The sequence below is a fragment of the Anas platyrhynchos genome, chromosome 13 (assembly GCF_047663525.1).
Source record: "Anas platyrhynchos isolate ZD024472 breed Pekin duck chromosome 13, IASCAAS_PekinDuck_T2T, whole genome shotgun sequence".
Lineage (NCBI taxonomy): Eukaryota > Metazoa > Chordata > Aves > Anseriformes > Anatidae > Anas > Anas platyrhynchos.
Window position 1 is genome coordinate 9261784 of NC_092599.1, and position 16794 is coordinate 9278577.

General features: G+C 47.6%; 2 protein-coding genes and 1 long non-coding RNA gene across 5 annotated transcripts in view; 2 read left to right on the forward strand and 1 right to left on the reverse strand.

The window, feature by feature from the left end:
• The window catches only part of FAM107A (family with sequence similarity 107 member A), a 25163-nt gene extending 14550 nt beyond the window's left edge, over positions 1-10613 (forward strand). For both annotated transcript variants that reach the window (XM_027468039.3, XM_027468040.3), the window contains 3 exons: positions 3368-3542; positions 6449-6605; positions 7514-10613. In XM_027468039.3, coding sequence (XP_027323840.1) covers positions 3368-3542; positions 6449-6605; positions 7514-7621 — 440 coding nt within the window. In that variant the 3' untranslated portion in view covers positions 7622-10613. The remainder of the gene's footprint in view (positions 1-3367; positions 3543-6448; positions 6606-7513) is intronic.
• LOC106019343 (uncharacterized) overlaps positions 4340-16794 on the reverse strand; it is a 12725-nt gene continuing 270 nt past the window's right edge. Inside the window, exons 2-3 of one of the 2 annotated variants that reach the window (XR_001194086.5) lie at positions 6068-6215; positions 4340-5176 (exon numbers count right to left, since the gene is read on the reverse strand). This is a non-coding gene — a long non-coding RNA (uncharacterized lncRNA). Of the gene's footprint in view, positions 5177-6067; positions 6454-16794 lie in introns of those variants that run through there. The other variant, XR_011812430.1, reaches the window with a different exon arrangement.
• ACOX2 (acyl-CoA oxidase 2) overlaps positions 11248-16794 on the forward strand; it is an 18255-nt gene continuing 12708 nt past the window's right edge. Inside the window, exons 1-5 of the mRNA XM_038186011.2 lie at positions 11248-11407; positions 12173-12340; positions 13348-13510; positions 15748-15899; positions 16367-16474. Of these exons, the coding sequence (XP_038041939.2) occupies positions 12181-12340; positions 13348-13510; positions 15748-15899; positions 16367-16474 (583 nt within the window). The 5' untranslated portion in view covers positions 11248-11407; positions 12173-12180. The remainder of the gene's footprint in view (positions 11408-12172; positions 12341-13347; positions 13511-15747; positions 15900-16366; positions 16475-16794) is intronic.

Below are 16794 nucleotides of genomic sequence, written 5' to 3' on the forward strand. Positions count from 1 at the left end.
CTGTTATGCTGTTTCCCAAAAGATTGGGGCCAAGCATAATCAGAAGTGGAAAGAATTTGGGCCAGAATTGCAGACTCACAATTTTATCAAAAGTCTCCCAGGAACCAGGGGATTTATAAGGATTTCCAGGAACCTGAGCTTTGCTTTATGTCAGAGCAGACCAAGCTATTATAAAATAATTTTCCTCCAGGCAGTCCCACAACCAGGAACAGGCCAGGGAAGGGGGTGCTGGGTTTTCAGCACCTCTGAGATGCGGAGCGTCTCCTGTGGGGTCTCCCAGGAGGCAGATGAAGGCTGAGAGCTCATTTCATAGCCACGGCTAGGAGAGGAGCTGCACCATGACTGAAGTCCAGAGATGTGCCAGCAGCCCCAGCCTCATCATCCAAAAACCTGCTTTGTACATACAGAAAGTCACTTAGAAATGCAGCTTTCCTAGAAAGCCTCGGGCTTCTAGAAATGAGGAAGGGGAAAATATTTAAAAGCAAGCAAAACACTAAATTCATTGAAGCAAACACAGCTACTTTTTAAAAGCCACAGTCCAAAGCAGATCTATTTGAAAGGTCACACTGTCTTTCCAAGTACAGCAGAGGGTGTCAAAAATGCACATGCTTTTTTGTTGTTGTTGTTTATATCTTGCCAAGAACAATATAAAAATGTCTAACACCTATCGCCGATTTATGGTGGTGGCCCAGGAGGTGCCAGAGCTGAGGCTTGTTCATTGATCTACGGCCGAATCATGCAAAAACAGACATCCTGCTGTAAATCCACCGCAGAGACCTGGTTTGATTTACACCTCCAGCACTATAAATAATGACAAAACACAGTCTGATAGCAGTCTGTCTCCCCATACACGGGTATGAATTACATCAGGTCTCAATGATAGATCTGCTGCAGGAGGAACATTCTGCCCAGGATCCCTTTTTGCTTGCAGAAAGAATGTCCTGTCCTTACTCCCAGCATAACCCCAAGCTGTGCTTCAGGTTGCAATGTTTTGGTTTATTTTTGTTTTTATGTTTTAATGGTCAATGCAAATACAGACATTCCTTAAATTTTTCCACACTAAGGTCTTATGGTGACTTAAAGTGCAGTTCCTGGAGGGAGGTTCGTGGCTCCTTCCAGCAACCTCAGCACACAGCAGAGTGAGACAAATCATTGTGTGGGCGCCTACATGCCCCTGGGCACATCCAGCACAGCGACAACCAACCTAAAAGCTTCCTGTGGTGTCCTGGCCCCCGCAGCATTGTTCTGCTCAGGCAAATTACACTCCTTGAAAGGACTTCTGCATGCTCATTTACCAGCCACCTGGGCAGAAACACTTCCAGCCTACCTCAGTGCCTCCCACTCCTTCCTTCCCAACATCTCCAGTTGCACCAGTTTCAGAGAAAATCCCTCCATCTACCTCTGGTAAATAGGTTGATGTTTTTTTTTCACTGCTGCTTTTCACAAACCTCAGCCATGCAGCACATATAAATAGCCACGTTCTCCAATTCAAAACCTCCAGGCTCACCATGGCACTGCCCCAAAATTCTGCAAAACCAGGCAGCCCCCAGGGCAGGGGGGTCCCTGATCATCCTGGGGGTGATTCCAGATTAAAACCCTGTTGTGCAGACAGCTGACCAACAGTGGTGCTCCTATTAAAAACCCTTGGCATTCTTTGAAATTTACTTGTTTTGTTAGAAGAATAAAGCCACCGCTTTGTCACTGGAAATGGAAGCTCATCTATTTCATTCACACCAAAACAAACCTTTGCTTTTGTACCTTCCTTTCTTGTCCTTTGTCCGCCTCAGTCCTATGGAAAAGAAGACCCCCCTAAAGGGAAGAATTAGGAGAACAAGCCGCAGTAATTTTACCCCAGTTAAAAACCCCGTGTGCTTTCCACTGTTCAAAAACCAGCTTTCATGTAACAAAAATCAGCCATCAGATGGTGCTGCCTTAACCTCTGGCTGCTCTGCAGCTCTGCATCTCTCCAGCCCGCGCACCGGCCGCAGCACGGTGAGATCCAGCCTGGTGCTTCCATCAGTCAGCAAAACTCTGCTCCTTCCCTGCTGCCAGCAGCCACGTGTGATCCTATGGGAACATAACCCGGTACAAGAAATCACTGGTCCCAGCTTCCAAGCACCCTTTGAATACGTACCGAACTATTCACCCCAATTACACTCATGTAATGGGCTCTGATCTGTTTTCCTTTGTTCCCAAAGCAGCAGGGCACTGGCCACATTAACATTCAATGAAAAGTTGTTTGATATTGAATCATTTCTTCAGCAGTATTATTTCTTACACAATTCTGTTTGATTGCAATCCACTTTACATTTGCTGAGTACTTACTGACTGTGAAAGAATGGCATAGCCTGCTTTCTTGTGCTTTTTTTTATTATTGATTTCTTTTTTAAAAGGGTTTTATTCATTTTGTACATGAGACTGTGATAAGAGAGAGAGACCATATTACTGAACAAAAGCTGTTTTCCTTGCTGCTCCATCAATCCATATAGCCTCACACTAGGTACCCCAAAATACTGTAATAATGAAACACTTGGAGCTGTGGAGCTGCCTACACCCTTTTTCTGGGACTTTTTGTTCTTACTGGTAAACTCTCAAATTGCTCAAGTGAATAGTCAGGAATTAATTGCTTTTCCTGGGCCCCTGATTAGACCATGCACTGGAATAATTGCAGTCAGCTCTGCACTTAAAGCACAGCCCGCTGCATGCATCCCGTCTTACAATGTGCTTTGCGCTCCCTTTGTATAGTTGTGTGGGATTTTTTTTGTAAGGGAGAAGTGTAGAGAACTTGGAAAATACCAGCAGCAAGAATACCCTGTGGGTTGCCTGAAATCCAAGCTGCCACAACTCAGAAAATTGCGGGCCCTTGTTCTCACATCCAGAACACACAAATTGTTACTGCACGTGTGAGCTATGCTTTCCTTGGCATTGGGCTGGGTCCTGGCTTCTAGGTCAGCAGGGTGTCACCAAAATCTGACATTGGTGATTCCTCGGATCCCCCAAATCCTGCAGCTTCCCCCCCCTGCAGGAGCAGAGCCCAGCACAGCCCACGGTATGGCTGCTCCTAGCCTCAGTTGGACTGATCTTGTGTTAATTAGTCCTTGGCACTCAATGCTGCAGCCACCGAAGCGAGTGGCTGGCAAGTCATTTAGAAGTGATCTAATTAATATGTGTCTCTCCAACAACGCAAAGGGAATATTATATATATATATATATATATATATATATATATATTCCCAGCAAAGGGAGTATTTTTTAAACCTTTGCAAAATGCCCTAGCACAGCCACCTGCCCAGGGAGGAGAGCACCGGAGGGCTCCCACACCCCTCGGATGCCACCTCTCCTGCCACCTCTGTTTCTTGTCTTCCAGCTTCGATGTACACAGAAATCCAGCGGGAGCATCCTGACAGCAGGAATATCCTGACTCACCCAGACTACATAGATGGAAACCCGGACCTGATCAAACCTAAAAAGCTCCTCAACCCCGTCAAAGCCTCGAAGAGTCACCAGGAGCTGCACAGAGAGCTGCTGATGAACCACAAGAGGTAAGAGGAGGTCACAGCCTGCGGTGCTGAGCCCTGGCACAAGTGCCAGCGACGGCCTGCATGCAGGAGGGGCAGGATAAACCTGCATGTGAACATGGTGTAAAACCTGACGTAACCCTTTTTGCTGATGTGGCAGCTTATTTTTAAACAAAAACAGAATTAAAGGCCCCTGCTCTGCCATCTCCACCTTTCCAAAGCTCTTGCCAAGCCCACCCCAATGTGCAGCCCTCCTCTACATTCAACCCAGAGGCTGTGAGAGGTGCGGGCTGGATGCAGCTACTGGAGCTGTGTGAGGGCATTGCTGTGAGATTATTTGTACGTGGAAAAGGCTAATCACTGCTTCCCTATAAATCAAGAGGTGCCTAGGGCAGAGATGCAGCTAGTATTCACATCCCTTATTCCCCACCCCATCACCCCAATTTAAGTCTTTGGGGGTACGGATACAACATCAGGATAATGACGCCAGGGTCTGAGAACCTATCTCCACATCAGCCCCTTGTGGGAAGTGTCTGAACCCAAGTGCAACAAGAGCATGCTCAGTTTAGAGCCTGTCTAGCACAGCAAGAAATCTGCTGGCTTTATATTAAAATGATCTGAACACCATGAAATATTCTGACATGATCACACTTTGACTCCCTAATTAAAAGGAGCAGAGCCTCTGTTCGAAATGACTGCTCTCATCACGAGAACCAGACACATGCGTTAATTGGGCAAACAATCACGCCTGCCAGTAGGGTGCATTACCCACTTCTGGCACTGCCTGGGCTCAGCTTGGATTTGACTTTCACAGAAGCAGAAAAATTACAGGGACCGTGCCCAGGCCATTCTCCAGCATCAAGGCAGAGCCAACTAAACCAGCCAGGTATTTTTAAAACCCTGTCTTGACAGCGACCATATCCCACCTACTGATGCTGCCCAGTTAAAGGTTCACCCAGCATCCTTAGCCTGGATCTCCCAGAACATTATTTCAGTTTAACCCCCACGGAACAAAGCACCAAGATGTTCCTGCAGTGAGAGCAGCAGAGATGAACAGCAGCAGACATGGGGCACCGGGCTAAACCTCAAACTGGCAAATGCCAAGTGGCATCAGCACTTTGGCCTTGAGCCCTGTGCCTGTCACCATAGCGTACCCACACGTGCCATCAGGAGCTGGCAGGAGCCCCACCACGGCCACCCTGTGTCCCCAGCCCCTGTCCTTTGGTGCTGCATGGCTCAGGGACAGGCACTGCCTGAGGCAGCAGTTCAAGCCTGCTACAGCTCTGGCCTCCCAAATGATTTTCAGCAAATGTGTGGAGCAAATCCCACAGCAAACAACAATCCATCTGGGCTGGTTTCTTCTTGTTGGGATTTTTAATAAAATATGTTTAACCAAAGATTTTTATTTTATTTTTTGTTTAAAAGCAGGAAGAGATCAAGCCTTTACTCATCCAGCTTAGAGCCTGGTCAGAGCCAGATCAGTTTAAAGTCTCTCTTGGTGAGTCCAGCTCCCAGGACGATTGATGCTGGCAGCACTGGTGCAGGTTCACAGCAGCCAGAGAGCTGGCACTGGTCTGCCAGAGGGATGGAAGAGTAGCATTCATACATTTCCTTAAGTCACCAGCAAATCCAACAGCTTTGCTCTCTGCTGCATGGTCCTGTGGAGGGCAGGAGAGGAGAGAGAAGGATCAGTGCTTGCTCCCATTTCGGCTTTGCTTTTTCCCCTTAGGCAGAAACAGGAAGCAACCCACAGCAGCGGCTTCTGCAACAAAACCCTTACCTTAGTCAACACCTCTGGGTACTAACAACACAGGCTGATTAAACCAAAGAGCAGTAATAAATCCAAAGACAACATTGCAAACTCTGTGCCTCCAGCAACCCAAGGCAGGCCTCCAGCCTTGAAAAAGCCATCTCTGCCGCAGGAACCCCAGGCATCCCCATGTTACAACACCTCTCCTGTGACTTTTTTTTAGGACCTGAAATATTCTCAGCCTCCTGATTTTAACGAGTGTTAAACCCAGACCAGGAAAGTGGTCAGGGTCTGGTCCTTCCCCACGCAACAGCTACAATGTCTTCAACTCCTCTTTAAAACATTACTTCAGCCAACTACATCTACTTCTGTATTTTCTTGCAAAATTACTTATGTTGCACTTGCCATTGCAGAAGATAACCTGTTTAAAAGCAACCTTGATCTCTTAATAATCTGTTCTTCTGCAACACAAAAAACATGCAGTTGCAATGGAGTCTGCCCGGAAGCCAGCAAAGCTTTGACTACCTGCATGGCCACATCCATGCTGCTTTTAGGGGGCAGAAGCTGGTAAGAAATTGGTCAGGGTGAGATGGAGGAGACAAACCTTAGTGCTTAAATTCAGGCATGGCAACATTCAAAGAGTTAAGTTTCTGAAATTTGTTTGGAGTTCTCCTTTCAGCTCTTTGCCAGGTAGTTAAGCCTTGCTCATGTCCTTGCCATAGCTCATTTCCAGTGATCCCACCACCAACGCAGCTTTGCTTGGGATGTGTTGGGGGATGAAGGGGAGCTGGGTACCCACCTCAGGAGAGGACTTCTCCTTCTGGCCCCTCGGCCCAAGCTCTCCACGTGAACAGGGATCGCTCAGCAATCAGCTCAACCCTCAGCTCTGAAGCAAACCTGGGATGTGAGCTGCCAGGACAATTACTGCAGTTCAATGACTACCCCTGCTGGTGGAAAAAAAAATCTTCATTATTTAAAATTCCTTCAGTGCGGCTGAAGCCGTCACCCACATAAATAATGCTAAAACCAGCGCAAGCCAAAGAAACAGCAATTTCCATTCCTGCACGGAAAGCTGTGGCACCTTGGTGTCAGGAGCGAGAAGGGTTTGGGGCTGCCAGGAGGGCAGGGTCACAGTCAGTGCAGCAGCTCCAGCCCTGATTTATCTGTTTTTGATCCACAGAGGCTTGGGTGTGGAGAGCAAGCCAGAGCTGCAGCGGGTGCTCGAGCACCGACGGCGAAACCAGCTCTTCAGACAGAAGAAGGAAGAGGAAGAGGCAAAGAAGTTGCAGTCACCCTTTGAAAAGGAGCTGCTAAAGAGGCACCAGAGGCTGGATCAGGTAGAACCAAGTTGTCAGTCATCCCCAGGTTATCCTAACCACCCCGTGAGATGGCTTGGCTGCGGCTCAATTCAAGGAATAGTGCTGACACCCCTCCATAAGACAAAAGCCAGGGTGCATCCCTCTGCCATCCTGTGCAGCTGCACTGCCTCGTCCTCACAATCAGACCCGCCTAGCTCATGTCACCTCCATGTGTCCCTGGCCCTGTGTCTCCTCCAGGTCCCATGGGGTGTCCTCTGTTGCTCTCTGTGCTTGTCCACCACTGAAATAGCTGCAAGCAGCCAGTCAGTTTGCTGCCTCTGAAAATAAATTCATTCCCTGTCCTACTTGTCAGTATTTGCACTAAAGATGGATGTCAATGGTTTATTTAATTAATGGCACAACAGCTCCCTTTTAATCATATCAGCCAAGCCAAGACCACCAGAAAATCCAAGCCTGACCCTCTCAGAGAAGAATCAGGAATACGAAACAAGGCAGTTTAGGGGCAGAGCCATAAAGGCTTTGCACACTGAAGTGAAGCAGCACAATGAGTTACTCCCCTTTAGATGATAACCTAAAGCTGAGAACATTCCCCAGGCTCACAGGCCTCCTGTACCCGGAGGGACTGAAACCTCTTCCTCCCTCTGCCATGACAGCTCTACAGAGAGGCAATCCCTGCTTACGTGCTGGAGAGGTTCCTCCCTGGAGGGAAAAATAGATGCTCCAGCGGGCCAGAAAAAGAAGCTATGGGTGAATGTGGCTCTTAATGGTTTGGAAAAAGAGAGCACTGCCATGTGCACTTACACAGTTATTCAATTCTGGGCGATTATATCTGGACACCCAGCAATAATGAACTCAGACTTTTAATGTAGCTAATGCACTTCTGTCCTGTAGCAGACACAGATAACGGTGACTCCTCTTTATTACAGCTGGAGAAAGAGCAGGAGAAGGAGGAAGACCATGCTCCAGAATTCATTAAAGTAAAAGAAAACCTGAGAAGAACATCAACAGTGACTGGGGAAGAGAAAGCAGCATAGCTTCTGCCAAAACTCACTGGAGATCCTACCAAGGCTGACATCTCTGTACATGGTGGACATTCAAAGCCGCATCTTTGGGGCTACTTACAGTTATTAACACTTGCTCCAGTAGAAGGCACAAAAAGGTTTTCTCATCCCAGGAAGGTCTTATGGTGGAAAAGGTGCAGCATGCACTGAAGAAGTACTCAGGCGAGGAGATGCAGAGAGAAGCAATGCCCCTTTCCTCCCAGACTGTGGGTGCACACTAACTTCCAGCTAACTCTTGGTTAACCCTTGAGGCACAGTGACCATGCAAGGAGGGATGGGCATTCCCACAGGTTTGGGGGACCCCACATCTCCCCAGAGGTGGGCTCACAAAGCTGGGGACAATAGGAGGGCAGCTGTAACTCTGGGAACCCAGTGTGTTCGCGCAAGGGACAATCTCTGAGAACAGCCCAGGTGACTGTAAGGGCTTTCCCAAGAGTTACTGGCATCATGCCACAACATGAGTCCAGCCTTGCTGAGGCTGTGTGTCCCAGCAGCACGGATCTGCCATTAAACAACGAAAAAAATCAACCCCTGTGTGCCCACACCAGCTCAGCAACGGCCAGCGAGGTTCTACTGTTTTCATGAGCACCTTTAAGTTGCATTTCAAACCTGCTTGTGAACAGCTATTTAGCTATTTACCCAGTTCTGTGCTCAGGCAGAAGATATATTGGGCTATCCCATGAAATCCCTGAGTGAGAGGAAAATGCTTCATGCACAAAGTACAAGCCGGGAGCTTTCAGCATGGGTGTCAGTGGAAGCATGCGGTGACCAGGCAGCAGAGCCAGCAGCAACAAACTGCTTCTTGCCTCTCTGCACAAAGATGCTGCTGCAAAGCCACTTGTCAGTGCTTCTTATCCCTTCTTCCAGAGGTCAGTGCTGCCTCACACTGCAAGGCTAAAAATCTTCTTGCTGCTGGTAGAGCAAAGCTGAAGTAGATGGTGCCTTTGCACCACGTATGGACAGAGGCCACCACATTTATGGGGCACCTGTGCCCTGAGGTGTCCACATATAGAGCTACAATTGCTCCTTCAGGTAGATCTCAGCTTCTTGGTTCTCACACAGCCCTGCTACAAAGCCTGAACAGCATAACTCACCGACTAGCCTTCCAACACTGGTTCTTGAATGGCAAGAGGCAATGGCTGTAGTCAGCTGGGAAGGTGATACCTGATTAACACTATCTACCATCTACACCTGCAGCGGATCCATACGTAAATTAAGAAGAGGGGGTGTTTATTAAGGAGAGGGGGTGTTTAATAAGGAGAGGGGGTGTTTAATAAGAAGTTACTAATCCATTCCCTAGTCTCTCTGGTCCAGCAGGGCGTTTCATTTCAGTGGATTGTTGCTCAACCTGGCAACTTGAGTAAAACATCTGAGCCACATCATGCGTCAAGAGAAGTGATACAGATACAAGACTTCTGGACAGCCTTGCATTATAAAAAACCCTTAACCCAGTTCCAGCCCTCAAGAGCCCCACCTCACAGCACGGGCCCTCACTCAACATGCTTATTCTAAACAGGTTTTTATTTCAGAAATCCAGTGCATATGGTTACTATGGGTCAAACAAGATCTGAAAGGATTTGTTTTGTCTTTTCCCACAGTAAAGTTTTTCACATAGTCTATGAAAAAAACTGTGAGGGAGAAGCAGCATTGAGCATTTTTTCAGGGGGGAAAAAAAGCCAGATTTCTCACAGATAAAATTGTGTTGCTTAGGATGCTTGTACACAGCTGTAGAAAATGCTTTATAATATTCCATCCATAACATCAGTTTAAATAACAAACTGAGTTGTTGTTTTGTGAGAGGTTATGGCACAGATCAAGTAACCTTGATCAAAGAGCTCCAAAAAATTAAGCAAATTAATTTGTAATTTTGCCACTGATGGAAATGTGCTCCAGAAGAGACAATCTGTCACTCCATATGCACCGGCAAAAACAGTGCTATCGGCTCATCCCGTCTGCAACAGGGGCGCTTATGCAAGTCCTTGGTTGGGAAGCCTGGGCAAACTGAGTGCTCAGAGCAGGTTGGAAGTATTTTGCCATGGTCTTCTTGAATACGAGGATATTATCTGAAAAACTCAAGGTGTCTTCCTTTAACTCAGTGTTCACCAAGCATGGAGAGGGGCCGCATACCTTTGCAGTCTGGCACTGCTGAGAGGGAGTTGGTTGTCCAGAAGTGAAAGGGAGGGCCAAATCATACTGTCCTAGCTGAGAATAAGCTAACAGCACCAAAAGAGATCCTTCCAGCTGTGGAGACAATGGAGAGCCCTGACACGGGGAGGGCAGGGCAGCCCATGCGCTGTCCCCAAGCTCCATATACAATGCATCGCCCCATGCTTGAGCCCCCCTGTGACAAGACTTCAGAAGTGATGTTTTAGTTGGATTAAAAACCACAGCTCACTCAAAAAGAGCTCTCCATGCCTGGACGAACTGATGGCCACCTCCCTCGCACACTTATTCGTCACACTACAATCAACACAGAGGTGGCACTGTCTGGGCACCAAGGGAGCATTGGACTCCAACAATCCCAGCAGAATGTAAAATACACCAGTGTGGACATGGTCAGGATGAGATCCTGAGATGTCTTCGTGTGTTGTTTCCTCCTAAACAAATTCCTGCATTTCAGGTCTAACGCTCTATGGCCCTAGAACGCGTTCCTGAATAGACGTGATGTATCCAGAAGGCACAGATAATAAGGGTATTGATGGAAGATATATATATTTTTTTGCACTATGTTTCCTATGTGGTATATAGTTTATATTGTGTTGGTGTTTATACATTTATATACATTTGCGTATATACTACATTTGTGTATCTACTACATTAACTGTCACTGCTCTGTTTAATGTGGACACTTCTGAAGAAACAAACTAAACTGGTTGTATTTTTTGCTCTTTTCCACAAGGAACTGAAAAGGCTCCAAGGATGCAAGCAGACAACAGCCAAATAAACTGATTGAACATAAAAACCACTTAAGTCTGACAGTGACTCGTTCATCAGCGCTGTGTTAACTTACTCATCAACAAGCTGTTTCCATCTGTACCCAACACTGCATTCGTTGCTTAGCCCTAAACTTCATCTCAATCTGCTGAAAGCCTTAGGGCACAAAAATGCAGGATCTGGCTTTGTGTGGAAGCTCTCTTACCGAAAACTTCCCATGTGTTTAATTTTGAACTGGCCAAACACGCCCTCCCGCCTGGCAGGGTACAACTCAATGCCAAGGAGACACGTTGCCCTTGGCTTTAATTTAAAAACTCAGTTTTGGACTGAAAAATAATCCTGATGCTACCGAGCTCACCTTGTTATTTGATAAACGTTTTACAGCAGTTCTAGCAACAACCACAACCCACATCTAACCCCTGCTAAATCAAGGAAGGTCACTGGGATCACAGAGGGAACTAGAAGTCCCCAAAGCAAGTGGCAAATTCCCCTCTTCATGCCAGCGTAGCTGGCTTTCCATCCAGAATAAGGGTGCTTCGTGCGATTTTAGTTTTATTTATTAAAAACGTATATATATAAAGACACTGGGACACGGGCAGGTGGCCGAGCAGCTCGTGTGGGCCACGCTCTGTTCCCACCGAGCAGAGAGGCCGCGTTACTCCCGAGGCCCAGCCCGCCGCAGCCCCGCAGCTGCCGTCCCACCGCCAGGGCCCGGCCCCGGCCTCGGCAACACGCCCCGAGAGGGGCGGGCGCTGCCTCCCCCGGCGACGAGGGCCCCGGACCCGGGAGCACCGGCAGCCGCGGCCGGGCAGGCCCCGAGAGCAGGTAGGGGGCGGCTGCCGCCATGGCCGGCCTCGGGCAGGGAGCGGGGCGGCAGGCCCGGGCGGCTGAGGGGCAGGGCGCGGAGTGGGGGAGGCGGTGCAAAGCCCTCAGAGATCCAACTTTTTGTGGTATTGCCCCCCCAAAAATGCGTGGCAAGGCAGGCAGCTCTCCGCCCAGAGAAGGAGCTGCTCCTCCCCATCGGATTTTTATTGTTATTAATGCTTGTTGTTGTTAGTAACGCTCCCTCCCCTCAGCGTTGTTGCTACTACTAACACCCCCAGCTGCAACAGGCACTGGAAGGTCACAGCTTATCCTGGGGAGGGGACGGGGCAGGGGCTGGGAATGCCGTCACCGTTAACACGTATTTGTGCAACGTGCAAGTCCGGACTCTTCTCACAACGTTGGGAAAGGACGAGGTGATGAAAGTGAAGAGTTTGTTAAATAAAAAGCTCATACAACACGTGTTTTGAGGTCTTGGAGCGCCCCAAGCTCTCTCTTTCCACTCCCGTTGCAACAAGGACAAGGCAGGGCTTCTTTTTTTAAACCAGCATGGAAGCGTGCCTGTTTGTGTACAAAGTACACCTAATCTTGCTGACTGCGGCGCTCTGCAATAGTTGCAGAAAGTGGCCCTGTGCAAGCCATGCCCAGGGCCAGCCCACCCGCCTGCACCAGCCCCTAGCGTGGGCCAATCCATTGGGGCTAAACCCACTCTTCGCTGTGCAGCTGATTAAAGGTGTGCCAACGACTAACCAGCCCCATCACTTCCAGCCGTCAGGATGGCTCTGCTGGGCACCAGCAAATACGCACAGGGCATCGGCCTCAGCGGCGTGAATCCTGACCTCGCCAGCGAGAGGCAGACGGCCTCCTTCAGCGTGGAGGGGCTGACCACCTTGCTGGACGGCGGAGCTGAGCACACGCGGGTGCGGAGGGCGGTCGGTGAGTGAGCCTTTGGGTGGTGGCTGCGGGTAGGTAGCAAGGTGCCATGCTCCTGCTCTTTCTGCCACTTTGCATGGTGGATTTTGTACTCCCAGGTGCTCGCTTACTGCCTTCAAAGAGCATAGGAGCATGGAGTTAAGGTCCCTTGCGTGTGTAAATCAACGCAACTTTTCCACAGCCACTTTGAAGCCTTTCCCCATCCCCGTTCTCATTCCCAAACTCTCTGCCAAGGCAGGTTAAACTGGGATACAGTGACCGAGAGTCATGTAGGTGGGCATCTGCCCCAGCACTGGGGCTAGGGGTGCTTCACAGCGACACACATCATGCTGTGATCGCAGCTGGATGACCCTTCCCAGCAAGAGGCTTGTATCAATAGGGATTTCCTTGTGCAGGTGGCATACCTGGCGTGCGCCAGGGGTGCTGTTTGCTTTTGTCTCTGTAATTATCAAAGAATGGGTCAGGTTGGAAGCGACCTTAAAGATCATCCTGTGCCAACCTCCCTGCCATAGGCAGGGATGCCACCCACTAGATCAGATTGCTCAGGGTCTCATCTGACCTGGTCTTGAACACCTCCACCTCCAGGGATAATTAAACCTACATTATACTGTGATCAGATGAGAAAGGATCAAGGTCAGTAGAATTGCATGCTTCATGTGCATGAGAACATCATGCACATGGATTCATAATGTTCTCTACCTGAGGAAGAAAGGCACCTCCTGCACACTGAGCGCTGGTGGGCTCTAGGGTGCTGGCGGGGACCCTGCGCCTGCTCTGCGGTGCAGTGAGCACAGCCCTGCTGCTGGCACAGGAAAACAGCAGGGGCAGCTTTGTATTGGATTGAAGCCAGGCTCAAATATGGAGGTAAAAGAGTTGGATCTAAAGCACAGGAGATGTGCCTCTCTGCCACCCCACCAAACCCCCAGGGACAAGGCTCCATGGGGGGGACTCTGAGGTGCTACCTGCTGCTCTCCAGCCCTCACAGATAAACTCTTCATGTTGCTTTACAGTTGAAGTGATCGAGCGCGACCCTGTATTTAGCAGAGAAAATCAATATTTCCAAACCCAGAATGAGAGGTATGAAGCAGCAGTCAGAAAGGCCGTTCACCTCCAAAAAAAGATGCATGAGATGGGATGGAGAGAGGATGGACCTGAATTTATATATATCTACAGGTGACTTTTTTTTTTTTTTTTTTTTTTTTTTTAATAAATGTACAAGTAACTTTTGGTTAAAAGGTTTGCTTGCCAACAAGAATCAGCTTGATCAAAGGTCGGGACAGGCCAACTGTCAACAGATCAGGTTTTGATACAAACATGCTGCAGGTTTTCACTTCAGCAGCATGCTTGGGTAAAGGGAAAATTGTTATACGCATCAGGGAACTTCTCAAAGAGCAGCACACAGACCCAGCTTGATAGATCACAGCAGTTCACATCACCAACGTGATATATTCACTTCAGCAAGTTTTTACTTGTGCCACAGCTCTCATAATTGTCCTCAGCCATTAAGTGTTACTGTTCCAGTTGTTACTGACTTCCAGACAAAGTTAACATTACGTTTTCATTACCTAGAAAACCCATATTGAATTAAAAACAAACAACAAGGAAACACCATTTATTTTGTAGGTAAATGGAATAAAATGCTTCACATTTTTTTCTTAACGTTCTGCATGGAGTTGAGTGCCACTTTGTAATTGTTTGCCCCACCTTCTCTCCCCCTTTGCTAAGCAGAGGTAAGCTTGCTATTGCCCAGTGCACGCTGCCAGTTTGGTGGGGTTGCACTGTCAGTCAGAAGGGGCAAGTTGAAAAGCCTCTTTCAAAAGAGCAATGTCTGCACCTTACAAATCATCAGTGACGCTCAAAGTCACTTTCCAATATTTCATCATATGAAAGATTATAATTCTAAGCTATGCCTCCTACAGTGGTAAATGGGAAATTTCCCATCAAGAGCTCTTTTACTTGATAATTACATTCCCAATAAAAAGCACTTCTTTGCTCCTCTCTCAGAATAAAGATATCCCAAATTTTAAAAACCTCAGAAAACTCAACAGTCTGTCCTACCTATGCTTGCTGTCATCAGGCCCCCTGATGCCAAGAGCTTCAGCAGTGCCAGCCTTGTGTGATCGTATTTTGCTGTATTAAGAACACAGGCTGCGTGGAAGGACAGCTCTTTTCTTATGAAATACAAGGCAAGCAATAACTTCTCAATGACAAAAGTCCTGGTGCTGGACAGGCTGAATCACTTACACACATTTAAAAGTCAGCTTTGAAATCACAGATACAGTAGCATTATTTCTGGATGGGCTGCCAGGGGGTTTATTAAATTTATCTCTGTAAATCAAAGCAATTTCCCTTTAACTTCTTTGTTCATAGTTTTCCCCACTTTTTCAACGCAACCGATTCTCTCTCAGGTCCAGTATAAAAGAAAGCTCACAGTCATTTGTTAAAAATAAAAGCTACCTGTCTAGAAAAGGACACTTCTGAGAGCACTGCAGTAAAGCCAAGCTAATGAGAACAGCAGAGGCGCTTATTTTTAGGTGTGAGAGCACTTGTACTCATATCTGTGAGGTGATTTAACCATATTCTGTATTCCTTATTTTCTTAGGGTTTCTTACAAAAAAGAAAAAGCTTAAAGCAAATGAGTATCTGATTTGCACCATGGAAATCACTGTGCCCAAGTTGCCATAGACAGCTTCAGCAATGGTGCTTTTTAGGATGCATGTAGCCCTATCGGCCAGGCAGATGGCAAAGGACCTGACCAGACACTAAAACAGGTGTTACAGGATGGATTTACATTTTTCCATAAGAAAACACACATCAAGTCAGGCCAAAGCCCCATGAACCCTGGTATTTTGTCTCTGACAGTAACCAACAGCGAACATCTAGGGAAGAGTACAGGCAACAAGCCAACGCACTGAGATGTTTCTCCAGAATGGGAAGTAATTTAGCCTACCATGCTTTAGGGTGGGGGGGGGCTTATTTTTATTTATTTTTATTTTTTTAGCTCTGCCTTAGAATGGGATTTCAATAATCAGGAAAAAAAATCCTGTGAAGCCAAAAAAAGATGAAGGGTTTACAGAGCTATCAGAGACACAGGACTGATGGAGCTGGGCTTTGTGTTTTAGGAGCTCAGCATCTGCTACTCAGAACAGCTAATTCCTCCAAGAGCAAGTAAAATAATGAGCTAGTGACATTTAAGCAAAGTATGTTATGAAAGAAGGAACAAAACCAGCTTGAAAGAACACTTTTCCTGCAATGCTGTACTGATGCTGCACGTTGTGTTGAGTATGACAACGCAGAAATCAAAATTCAGCAGGTGGTACTGCCTAGTGACTGCCACCACGTCAGTGCCGCATTAATCACATCCCTGGAACTTCATCAGTGTAAAAGCACCACTTGTACCTTCTCCCCAGGGCGGTTGCAGGAGACGTGGCATTTCTCCTTCACCGTGTCTTCATGAGAAGTATTTCGGTCCTGGGCTCTGACGAACAGGTTGCCAAATGGATTCCTCTTGCCACTAAACACCAGCTCATAGGAAGCTATGCCCAGACTGAACTGGGACACGGTAAGGCTACAGGGAGGTCACAGTGTTTCTGTAGGATGAAAGGCCCTGGCTCAGATTCTCAGGGGAGCTGAGTTCACGTTGTCTGTGCGTCACTGAAGGGGGGTGGCTGGGGAAAAAAAGGACACCTTTGCTTCCTCAGCGAGCTGAAGATGCCTCATTTGGGTTTCACCATTGTGGAAAAAAATAACAAGAGCTAGGGTGAAAGCTTATGGTTAGATGCCAGGCAGTCACACTGGCTAGAGGGGACAGTCACCACTAGCCAGGCAGCTTGCCCAAGTACAATTTGGCTCAAGAAATCTCTGCAGGAGATGGTGTGCTGGGGGGCTACTGGGGAATTATTTCATGATTCTCACCAGAAGAATAAACCCCAAAAGCCTGATTATACATACACCAGCTTCCAGGGAGCTTCCCCTCTCTCTAATCACCCTTGTGATGCACCAGGAGATTTTTATTTTTTTTTTTTAAAGGAACTTATCTTCAGGGTTTGGAAACAACAGCAGTCTTTGATACCACTACACAGGAGTTTATACTGAACACACCAAAGATCTCTGCAATGAAGTGGTGGCCTGGGGACAGTAAGTACCACACAATAGTTTGGTTTTCCTCATTTGCTTCCTGCAGTTCCTCAGCCTGTATTGCTTAAGCTCCACGTTTGAGGGCCCAGGTGCCAGCAGAGGACTTCAATAAGAGATGCAAACATCTAGAGGCAAGTAAGAGATGTAAGGGCTTTATACAAGTTTAAAGGCCAGAAAGAAGCCGCCATTATCTATTAAAGCCCTTGAAAATGCCTGCTTCTGCAAGAATCAATCTCCTCTTCTCTGTAAATAAAACTCAGACAACCAAAAGCTGTGGGCAGATAATCCCTAAGAACAGGCAGGCTCAGCATGAAGAATTC